Source organism: Camellia sinensis, chromosome 1 (genome assembly GCF_055761805.1).
Source record: "Camellia sinensis isolate YWXY chromosome 1, ASM5576180v1, whole genome shotgun sequence".
Classification (NCBI taxonomy): domain Eukaryota; kingdom Viridiplantae; phylum Streptophyta; class Magnoliopsida; order Ericales; family Theaceae; genus Camellia; species Camellia sinensis.
The window spans coordinates 144,322,760-144,333,844 of record NC_138961.1 but is presented as its reverse complement, the minus strand read 5'-3'; the positions used below and the strand labels follow the sequence as shown (position 1 = coordinate 144,333,844).

Here is an 11,085-nt window from a genome sequence, read left to right as displayed (position 1 = left end):
GGCTGTGAGTTTCGGGTTACCTCGTCGGCGACCACTATATCAAAGTAGCGGCGAAAGAAGAAGAAGGTCGTATCTTCACGGCCCCAGCGCCGGCATCAGCATCAACACCGGTCGTCGTACTGTCGTGAGTAAGGGACAACGGGGGGAATCTTCTCCATAGGCTCTGGAGCAAGGGCCGAAAAATATACGTAAACCCATAATTGCAAAGGAAAGGACAATAGTGTTATCAACAGTGTCAACAAATATAGAAAGTGTAACAGATACAGAAAGTCAACAGTCACTACAGGAAATATAGGATTTAACGGCGTTTATTTAACGGCGCTTTTTTAAACGTCACTGTTTTTAACATTTAATGACGTTTTATAAACGTCGCATTTTATTTTGAATAAAACGGTACCGTTTAGAGAATCGAAGTCGTTTTTTCAACGCCTTCACATGTGCTACAATAATGTTATTCCTCGCTCTCTCTTGGCTCTGTGAGAATCAGAGAACCCTTCTCTATCTCTCTTCAAGCCCTCATTTTGAATCTGGGAAACCTTTAGTCTCAGAGAAATCAATCCCTCAAATCTCTCACTCACCCGATCGCTGGCTCTCTCTCTAAACCCTTCACTCTCAGATATTACGATTCAACCTCAGAGTGATTTCGATTTCGAAGTTTTTTCTCTCTCTCTCGATTTGGAACCTCCACCGCCACCACCATCTGCATCGTTGACTAAGGTGAGCACCAATGTATACAATCTCAATTTCGTATTCTCTCTCTCTCTCTCTCTCAAGCTCTTCCTTCCATCGATTCTTCTCCTAGGGTTTACATATGTTTAAGATTTCAAATCTGAGATTTCTCATTCAAAAATTTATGTTTCAGATCTGAGATTTCTCATTCAAAAATATGTTTGAGATTTGAGATTTCTTATTCAAAAATATATGTTTCAGATCTGAGATTTTTCATTCAAAAATATTTGTTTGAGATTTGAAATTTCTCATTCAAAAATATTTGTTTGAGATTTGAAATTTCTCATTCGAAAGTGTATATTCTTTCCTCATTAAAAATTTTCATTCGAAACAATATCCTTTTAGATATGAGATTTTCATTCTAAAATACATGTTTCAGATCTGACAGTTTTTATTTGTTTGAGATCTGAAAACTCGTTGGGATTTTTTTTGGGTATAGTCTTCTTTTTGATTGTTGATTTTTGAGGGAATTTGATTACTCAATGTTTTGCATATATGAATGACATCCTTGATGAGGTCTGCTGCTATGTTCTGTGTGTTATCAATTCATGCCATATTCATGGAACAAGTGTAATAACTTATTGACAATCTATCCTTGAATGTTATGAGTTTACCTTCAAATAGTTTATGCCAATGGATTTGTTTTACTATTTTCAACTTATTTTAATAGCGAATTTGAGGTAGTTTGCTATTTGAATAGCAAAATAACAACTTATTTTAAGGTAAACAATTAATATTTTCATGCTCCTGATGCTGCTAGTTGACTTGGTTTATCATGTATTTGCTAATGTTCAATGATCCACTAATCTAGTTATAGTTGGTAGTCAAAATGCAAAGAGAAGAGGCTGAAAATGATTAGGCTTATTTTAATATACAAAATTGAAAACAGAGACAGAAAAATTGTAAGTTTTCAAAATTAACAGAAACCCTTAATTCAAAAATAAGAGTGTGTGAAGCTCTGTGCACTCTGTCTCTCTCTGCGTGGCTGTGTGTGGTATGAGACAGACTTGATGGACGAGTGGATGAATAAGAGAGTCATATGTTATCTACATTCTTATTGCCATATTAGGACTTATGATCTCAAGCATATATAGCAGTTCAGTTGTTTTTCTACATCATTCTTTAGTACAGAAGCACTTTCATATTTTCGTAACTTCTTGAATCCCTAAAAAATGATTGCTTGAATTTGCTCATACATGGCATTGTGGTGCTACTTCATCTGGCTATATTAACCCTTTTTTTTTTTTTTTGTGAACATGGAACATACTCTACAATTTAATGAAATTTGTCAAAAACTCGTTCACTAATATGAACTCATTGACAAAAGGTCAAAAAAGAGATAGAACGGTGCTATGAGCTCATTCACAAGTTGGGAATGGGAGTCGTGTATTTAATTGGGGAAAGAGGCAAGTCACTCCATATTTAACCTTCCATGTATATACTTATTTATGTAGATGTATATGGAGTGTGGAACTGCAAGTGAACAACACAAGATACATCGTAGGGAAATTTTATGGTTGCTAAAAATAGGTTCATTACTGAAAGTTTACATTTTGGTATGGCATTTAAAGCTTACAAGTGGAATGTCACTAGTTTGGGAGAAAACTTGTGTGACTGAGCTTGTCTATTTGTGTGAATAAGTTTAGTTTTCAGTACATGTTTTTGCAGACATAGCACAATAGTGTATATTATATTCATATATTCTGGTACAATTGAAACTTAGGTACTCTGCTCTGTAAAATTTAGTTCTGATCTTTTTTTCTATTTGTACCATTTGGGAATTTTTTATTTTTTATTTTTTATTTGAGCTAGAGAATTAGCAATTCAAATTATTGTCATCAAAAGAAGTGTTTTTAGGGAAGCAAGGAAAACTTTGTGGATCAAAGACCTGCTAAGGTTTTTTGACCTTACAATTGATTGGTCCAACCTAAGAACATGAACATGATCCAACGAAGAAGTTAATGGATAGTAGATTTCATCTAATACATATATGATTCATTCAAATTATATTAATTGAGTTTTTAAATTGGGTAAATATTAGTCATTGTCTTATGATTTGGCTTTCATTCACTTCTTCATATTTGTATGCATCTAGGAGTTGGTCCTACCATTATGAAAACCTGTGTCCTGGTTTGTGCCTTTTGTTCATTAATTCATCATCTAAGAACGGTGGGTTATGATATTTTGTTATTTTCATCTATTACTGTCAATAAGTTTATCATATTGGTGATTTGAGTGTTTTCCTTTCATATTGTTTTTCTTTTTCCAATGCTTTTTGGGTTAAATTGAATTTCTTTTGCCTCAGGCACCATGGCAATTGAGTACCTCGAGGACAACAAGACTCAGACGGAGATCATTGATATCCTTCACAACACCTATGCTCGGCTGATCCCTTTTGAGCAAAAGGTAGTAACTGACATAAATGCCATTGGATTTGAATAAACTTGTTTGTTCACCATAATCCCGAGCTTTAGGCATTGTCAAGTTTCTCATGCCTAATTTGTAAACACTAATAGGATTAATGAATTCCAATCATCAGCTGATCTCCAAGAAATACAATTATAAATTGTATCTTTCAATTTACAACTGCAAATTACCTTTGTGACTTTATTTTGTTCTTCAATGTGGATTTCATGTCTAAAACTCATTTCTATCTCTAGAACATGTTCTTTCTAGTTGAGGACGGTAAATGATATTGAGTGATAGTTCAAACTCGTAAATTTATCTTATATGTGTCTTGAAGCATTAATATTTCACAATCTATCTCAATGCACATGGATATTTAGTTTTGTTTTTGCCTTTTAGTTCAGTTGGAGATAATTGAGCTGCTTCTGAAAGCATGTGATGCTGTGGAGAACTATGTCAAAAAGGTTAGAAACATTTTAGTAGCTTAAGTAAGATGAACAATCCATTTTGTGACTCCAATTTATGCTCCTCTCTTTTTTTGATTCTGTTATTTCAATTCTTTGGGCAGTGTAAGACTTTGGTTTTCGAATACAGACCGTTCATCTCTGAGGAGAAATGGAGGTTCAACTTCTAGCTTTTATTGGTACTTAGATTCAAGTGGCATCTCTTGTGGTGTATTTTACTTGGAGATACTTTGATGTTTTGTTTATTAACCTATAGCAGTGCATCCTGAATGAAAGTAAGTTTGGATTCACATGTTTAAAGCAAGGGCCTATGAATCTGCGTTTTATGTACACACATATCTGGGATTATATACTAGTTTGATCACCACTATGCTATGAAAATTCAACATTAGCTGGTTTCTTTGCTCTTCAAATCTTTCTACTTTTGAAGAGATTCAAAAATTGGGTTTTAAAAGAAAAGCATTTCACACCATTTCTCTCATCTTTTAATTATCCAAACAGGTAATTAGGGGCAAGAGATTTCTATTTATTTTCTTTTCTTTCCAAATCACCTAATCTAAGCGGGTGGCTAATGAAAATTTCCAAAATGTCCGTTAGACAATCATTGGGAGGGTTTGGGATTTAATCCTCTTCAAACCTTAAGAAGAACAATTTATTCTTTTGCTTAGATACACGTTACGAAGAATAAGTTGTCAAACACTTTTCAAATTAACAGTATATTCTAAAATCTTATTTTGTATTAGTCCCATAACTATTTATCATATATCACCAGAAGGCAAACTCGTGCAGAATCATTGGCAACCCATTTCAAGCAGCTCCTCCAGAGGCTGACTAACTTTGAGTTCTATGGATCCTTTTTTTAAATTTTTTTATTTTATTTAATATAATATATAAACAATTTACTTTACTTTCAAGTTTGAATCAAATAGTTCATTATATTTCTGGATTTGTTATTAATTCAATTTTTAACTTTGCCACAGGATAATATGGAGTACAGGTTCACGAGTGTATAAGAGATTCACCTTGCCCTCCTCAGTGATTATGGTACTTCTAAGTAAACTAAAGTTTCTTACCTCTTTTCCATTCATAATAAAACTTCGTAGATGATGGCATACCCTGACATTTTTGCTTCTTTATAGATTTTTTTAATCTCATATAAAAGTTTTGGCTACATTACAGAACTGTGACAGTGTAATTATTAGCTGTCTGGGTTAATCTTTTCCCTTTCTAACATCTACATCTCTTTGTACTTTACGTCAAGTGTGTGGAGTCATTTTTCCAGTCCTTGCCTCTGAATGGAATGACTGTTATGTTATTGCTGCAAACAAAATTGCTTTTGGGAGTTTGGTTATTTCAGTTTTGAAGTCACCAAACAGTTTGGTTTTTGTATGGAAGAGTGAGATGTGTGATTACTTTTGTGAGTTTATCTCTTCACGATCTTATGGGTGATTTAATTCTAGTCAAGTCTGGGGCTGGGGTGCAGCAGTGCTTGTCTTTCAAAGATGCAGAGGTCTGTGACTTGAATTGGATGTATTTGTCGTAGAATGTAATTATACAGCATGTCTCTGTTAAAAAAACTTGCTTAATTATCCTCATCAATTTGTCTATCTTATATGTTATACTTGCTTTTAAATCATTGTTTGATTTTACCAAGTTCAATCATTTTCACAAATATTTTAATTCAAATTATAGGCATGCTGGTGTCATATGGGTGATATGTCTGAGGCATCACTTTGTGTTCTACAAAGTGATAGTTTGACAATCTATAAGACAACAGGTGAGTAGTTTGAAGAGGGCGGTTTTGATTACAAGAAAGGAATTGTTGATTCAATTGTTATCCTTATAAGAGACATCCCAGATGCCAAAGAAAATGGGCTACTTCACCTTTGTGAATTTTGCGATATCTCATAATTCACTATGTTTTCTTTATTCTGAGAAGAGGAATGGTTAACCATTTGTTTGCAGGTTCGTGATAGAAGAAGGCCCTACTGCTCCTGGTAAAAAGCCCCTGGTAAAAAGGCCCCTGGTAAAAAGCCAACTGGTTTAGGTGCTGCTCCAACTGCTCCCACGTCCACTGTTGATGCTTATGAAAAGCTTCTTTCCTCTATCCCAGAGTTCTCGAGCTTTGGGAAGCTTTTCAAGGTTTTTTACCAGACACTCCTTCCATTATATATACTGATTTTGACTATTGTTGATAATCTGCTGATTCAGGTTTTTTTTTCATATAAATTTTTGTTTCCTGTACCAGTCTTCGGCACCTGTGGAGCTTACAGAGGCTGAAACAGAATATGCAGTTAATGCTGTTCAGCACATTTTTGATAGGCATGTGGTGTTCCAGTACAACTGCACAAATTCAATTCCCGAGCAATTACTGGAAAATGTAATGACCATCTTAAAAAAAGTAGTAGTTCCTTTATTCTGAAATTATTTTGGGATAATCTCTCAATTTTTTTGTGCTTACTGCCTGGTCACCGTTGTTGTGGATGCTTCTGACACCGAGAAATTTACTGAAGTGTCAACAAGGCCTCTAAGATCTCTTCCATATGATTCACCAGGACAAACATTTGTGGTATTTGAGAAACCAGAAGGAGTCCCACAGTTGGAAAATTCTCGAACATGTTGAAGTTTATTGTGAAAGAGGTACTGTTCGTGTTTTTATAGTCATGTTAGACACAGGGCTACAAAGTATCTTGGTGTTGCTTGGTTATATTTGGACATGTTCAAGCTTGGCTTGAGCTTATCGAGCTGTAAAAACATTTATGCTTGAGCTCAGCCCGATGGGTACTCTACTTTAGCTCATGAGCCTGTTGGTCTTGTGTATGGCAAGAAATTTGAAAAAGTTCACGGCCTGATTTTTTATTTAAAAAAAGAAGTTAAAATTAAAATTTTAACAAAACATTGTTGTTGTTGTAGACCACATGGAGGAAATTGCATACTTTTGTACACTTTCCACTCAATAAATCTATGTCCATCACTGGTTTCTTAGAATAGCTTGTTAACATGCAAGAGTAAACTTATCCTATAGATGTATGGACAAAAAAGTTACTTACCATTTCCTTTGCTTATTACTTATTTGTGAGGTGAGTTTTTCAGTAAGGTTACATATTATCCAAACTTGTATCAAATCTTAAAAAACAAATAAATAAAATAAAATAAAATGTAAAACCTTAACAACCTTTTTCTGGGCTGTGTTGGGCCAGCCCATGAAATGTTTTCCAACAAATGTATTTCTTTGAAAAAGGTCCAGTAGGCCACAAGTTCCATAAAACGGCGTCGTATTCTTTCTTCCGCGTACCACTCACCACTCACCTCACCCAATAATCTCCTTAGCCTCTTCACATCGACTCTTCTTCTTCTTCTTCCCCAATGTTGGGTTCGCTTCAAAACCCTTCTCAGCTCTCAAAGAAGGTAATCTCATTCTTGTTTTTGTTTGTTTGTTTGTTTGTTTTCTTGATTTTCTTGTTTTCAATTTTACTAATTAGTTGTTTTCTGTATATCTTTTTCACTCACAGCAGCAGAAACAGGAAAGAGAATGGTTTGCAGTGAGTTTCAAGCCAGAGAATTTCATTCCAGGTCTAGTCATTGGTTTCATTTTTGGGTTGTTCTTGGACTTATCAAAACCCATCAAAAACAATAATAATACTACTCCTAAGAAGGCGGCCAATCTCTTACTGGGAAAGCAGCAAAGACTGGTCTCAACTAACACTGATGAAGAGCTTAAAATGGTACTGTCTCTTATTGTACCGCCTCAGTTCTTTGTTCACTCTGCTTTTTATCTTTCTTCAAACATTATTGTTGTAGAACTCAATTAAATGTTGTAGAAAACATTGTTTGATTTTAATTGTTTTTGCTTTTGGGAGTTTTCTATCAATGAATTTGATTTAGAGGGTGATATGTGATAGGTGGGTTTGATCTTTGTACTTAGTATAAGAAGTTTGGTGTGATGTATTTGGAGATTTTGATCAATACTAAGCAGTTTGGTAGGAACTGTTGTTAAAAAATATGGAGTAATCCTATTAATATGCTGCTACTAGAACCCATTTTTTTGTGTTTCTTCCTTAATCAGTCAGTGAGTGTAGTTCAGATTGATTTTTAATTGTTATGTTACAATAAGTGATGTTTTGCATGTATTTAAACTATACCTAAAAAAGAAAAAACCCTAATTGATCGGATTGGACTATTGTTGCTTGGAAGGCCCTTTGTTGAATTTTGATTGCAGTGTTGTAAGATATATACGATTCTATTCAATTTCTTATATAGTCCTGTAAGCACATAAAGGTGAAAGATGTAGGTATTCATATGCTTTAGAAGATTTTGGTTATTTATTCAAATTTCTTAAGCAAACCAAGTACTCTGATCAGTTATGTCGTGTGTGTGGATCCGTTTTCTCTTTTCCAGGTAGAAGACTGCCCCATAATTAGTAGCTGGGCTAAGTTTTATCCATCGAATTGCTGAATGTGAGCTTGTTTTCTTCCAGGATGATAATAGGAAGTGGGTATGCACACTTCAAGATCTATTTGTTTTCTTTGCTGCTGAAATCCTATATCACTATTAACTAGAATTCAACCCCAAATGGTAGAGATTTGAGCTTTCTTCTGGAGTTTTGAGTTGCATATTAGCTGCTGAAATCCTATATCACTCGTTTATAAACAAATGGAATAAAGAAAGCATAAGCTGTTCTGCCAGTTTTTGGTGATTACTAATTCTAATCTACTTCTATGGATATCTATAAAATCATGCACCTTTCCACAGCATACCAAAGGCATTAAAAGTAAGGTATGAACCAATTATAGATGTTTTGCTGGTGATGGTCAAATATAGCTCCTTTGGTATTTTCCAAAGTATATGTTTAATTAATTTGTTTTCAGTTTTTACATAATTGTCAGAATGCTCTCCATGTGCTAATTCGATTTACTTCTGTTGCAGCTTACGAGCATCAATGGAAGGTTTTCTTGATGCTTTTATGGAGCAAGTAACCACCTTTCCGAATGTAAGTACTTAATTGAGTTCTGCTTTCTATGGTATGATTGGTGTCTCATGATTTAATCTGTGCAGGATGTTAGAGAAGACCTTAGATGTTCTATGGCTTAGGATGCAGAGACTATCAAGAACGAGAGCTGAAGCATCAATAAAGATCCAAAATGTGTGGAACTATCAATAAATGCGACAAAGACAAATTGCAAGCACAGCTACCTAAGGATATACCATTGGATTTTCAGAAAAAGGTTATTATAGCCAAACATGAGAAGCAAGAACCCAACTCTGATATTTTGTTGGGAAAAAATGAAACTTACAAGCGTCTTATGGGTATGTAAACAGTGGGAATTAACTGCTTATGCAAAAAGGGTTAACCGAATTCTCGTCTTATGCGTATGTAAACAGTGGGAATTAACTGCTTATGCAAAAATAGTTAACTGAATTCTTTCTTCAAGAAGCATAGTGTATGGTAGTTGAACCATGTTTTGAACATATATGTCTTCTATCAATGGTCTAATGGCAATTCATAGAAAGTTCTTAGCCCTAGTTGAACATTTAAAATTGATTACCTCCATTTTCCTGATTTTAGATATTGAAATGCGGTAACTGCCTTTTTGTATTGCATGGTCTATCTTTTCCTATGGAGTAGGGATAAGGTTGTAGCCATAAATATTATTTTCATGTCCATGTGAGGTTGAATCATAAGCCTCAAAAGGAAGCAATTCTTGTAATTTCTTCATAGTATGGTTTTGACTTTACCAGGATAAGTTATTAGACAAGCATATAGACCATTTTGATTTTAATTGATGTATTTAAAGTCTGAATTGTTTCTATTCTTAGGTATGTAATGCATTGTTTTTTATTTTTAATTTTGTTTTCAAGCTTAGTTTATTTATTATTTTAATAAACATTAATTATTAGTTCTTAATAATTGTTTGCCAGGTTTTTTTTTTTTTCAACCATATAAAATTAACACAATCTAAAAATTAAAAAAAAGCTATGGTGGCGTTTAAAAAACGTCACTATATCCCATCCCAACGGCTAGATTTTAAAATGAATAAATGTCTACGACGGCGTTTTCAAAAACGTCGCTAAATGTCAGAGTGACGTCACAGTACAGTTAGGGTAGGACATTTGGCGGCGTTTTTGAAAACGCCGCCTATACTAATATAACGACGTTTTTTAAACGCCATAAAGTTATAGCGACGGCCGCGTCCTCGACGTTTGGTACTAAACGCCACAAAAAAAATTAATGACGTTTTTAATACTTTTAGCGGCGTTTTTTAAACGCCGCTAAAAGTGAATTTTCCAGCAGTGAGTGTCAACAGATATAGAAAAAATAAAGTAAAGAGTACAGTGTCAACTTATATAGAAAGTGCAAACCAGAAAGCACAGAGCATCAGCATATATAGAAAGTGCAAAGTAAAAAGCAGAAAGCATGAATAGATATAGAAAGTCCAAAGCAGAAAGCACAGGTGTTGAATAGATATAAAGCGGAAAATGTGAAGTAGAAAGCATAAGTGCAAAGTAGAAGGTGGAGTGCATACCTCCTAGGCTCACCAGTAGCCTCCAACCCACTTTCCCCTCATGCGGGAAGTAGAGCTCATATAGCCGTAAAGTGTGGCGAGGCCAGCTCTGCCCCAAACATAGAATAGGACTCGGGGCAAGGTCACTAAGGCACTCAGTAAATACAATCCTACGGTATTCCACCTATTCGCAAACAATATGGTATCGAGGAGGAACATCAGGAAGCCCCGGGCATACTGCTCTATCTTCTCTAGGGTCACGGGTTCGCTCCCACAGAACTGCTTAAAAAACCAGCTATATTGCACCATCACTAGTCTGGATATAGGTGGGCGTGCTCCAAGTAGGAAGATCCAAGCTGCCTTCCACTCGCCCATATCCGTGTCAAAGGGGATCAGATCACCCCCTACTCCTAAGCTTGTTAGCATGGAGAAGTCGTAGGAAGTCATCGTCATCTCCTCAGCGGAAAAGAAGTGGAAAGAATCGGTGGTGTCCCACCACCTCTTCACCAATGCTCCGAGGAGGGACCGACTCGCTATGTGGCGTGAAAGTCTAGAATAGAGAAGGCTGAAGCCAACCTCATTGACAATGTCGCGGACCCCCGCGGGGAGTTCGTATTACCAGTCCCTGGCCATCGTCGCTCTGTACCTCCTATAGGCAGGGAAGTCTCCCTGTGACAAAAAAGAGTGCATCAGATAAAGGACAGTGATGAGTGTTCAGAATAAAGACAATGTAAGAAATACAATTCAAGGGAAGGCAAAAATACATGAAAATAAAGTTTTACCTTTGTGGCGCCGTAAGAAAGATGAGAGTTTGGCTCCCTCAGCAAAAGGTCCTCTAGCATACCGCGTGCAAAGTCGCTGAAGTGTCTGATGCCTTCGGACGGTAATATATGTGTACTGGGATGATATGTCTCTAGATCGAAGGGCCAAATCCCCAGTGGTAATGGCTCAGGCTTGAGTCCCAAAGCGAACTCTGCCTCTAG

At 35.6% G+C, this 11,085-nt stretch overlaps 2 protein-coding genes across 11 annotated transcripts; both read left to right on the top strand.

The window, feature by feature from the left end:
* Window positions 1-449: 449 nt before the first annotated feature.
* LOC114294071 (uncharacterized) lies at window positions 450-5,579 on the top strand. 4 transcript variants are annotated; one of them, XR_014339243.1, is made up of 6 exons: window positions 450-717; window positions 3,035-3,135; window positions 3,540-3,599; window positions 3,704-3,874; window positions 4,580-4,643; window positions 5,292-5,579. XR_014339243.1 is itself a non-coding variant. In XM_082885892.1 (6 exons), exons 2-6 carry the CDS (start codon window positions 3,040-3,042, stop codon window positions 5,382-5,384), a joined length of 366 nt encoding a protein of 121 aa, XP_082742018.1. In that variant the 5' UTR covers window positions 450-717; window positions 3,035-3,039; the 3' UTR covers window positions 5,385-5,579. The 4 variants fall into 4 exon arrangements, 1 of the variants encoding a protein (XP_082742018.1); XM_082885892.1 differs by having other exon boundaries at window positions 3,704-3,756; XR_014339240.1 differs by having other exon boundaries at window positions 4,580-5,579.
* A 16-nt stretch (window positions 5,580-5,595) lies between these two features.
* LOC114320733 (uncharacterized) lies at window positions 5,596-9,195 on the top strand. 7 transcript variants are annotated; one of them, XR_014339250.1, is made up of 5 exons: window positions 5,596-5,741; window positions 5,848-6,239; window positions 7,115-7,324; window positions 7,998-8,094; window positions 8,655-9,195. XR_014339250.1 is itself a non-coding variant. In XM_082885903.1 (4 exons), exons 1-3 carry the CDS (start codon window positions 6,966-6,968, stop codon window positions 8,052-8,054), a joined length of 312 nt encoding a protein of 103 aa, XP_082742029.1. In that variant the 5' UTR covers window positions 6,258-6,965; the 3' UTR covers window positions 8,055-8,090; window positions 8,655-9,195. The 7 variants fall into 7 exon arrangements, 2 of the variants coding, with proteins under 2 accessions (XP_082742029.1, XP_082742025.1); XR_014339248.1 differs by having other exon boundaries at window positions 7,112-7,324; XR_014339247.1 differs by lacking the exons at window positions 5,596-5,741; window positions 5,848-6,239 and adding an exon at window positions 6,246-7,007 and having other exon boundaries at window positions 7,112-7,890; window positions 8,002-8,090.
* The last annotated feature ends 1,890 nt before the right edge of the window (window positions 9,196-11,085 follow it).

Excerpts from the sequence above, each read along its gene's own strand:
- LOC114294071 (XM_082885892.1), top strand. The coding sequence starts at position 3,040 with ATGGCAATTGAGTACCTCGAGGACAACAAGACTCAGACGGAGATCATT. Across the intron at positions 3,136-3,539 it reads TGATCCCTTTTGAGCAAAAG|TTGGAGATAATTGAGCTGCT; the intron begins GTAGTAACTGAC and ends CTTTTAGTTCAG. Across the intron at positions 3,600-3,703 it reads TGGAGAACTATGTCAAAAAG|TGTAAGACTTTGGTTTTCGA; the intron begins GTTAGAAACATT and ends TTCTTTGGGCAG.
- LOC114320733 (XM_082885903.1), top strand. The coding sequence starts at position 6,966 with ATGTTGGGTTCGCTTCAAAACCCTTCTCAGCTCTCAAAGAAG. Across the intron at positions 7,008-7,111 it reads CTTCTCAGCTCTCAAAGAAG|CAGCAGAAACAGGAAAGAGA; the intron begins GTAATCTCATTC and ends TTTCACTCACAG. Across the intron at positions 7,325-7,997 it reads CTGATGAAGAGCTTAAAATG|GTAGAAGACTGCCCCATAAT; the intron begins GTACTGTCTCTT and ends TCTCTTTTCCAG.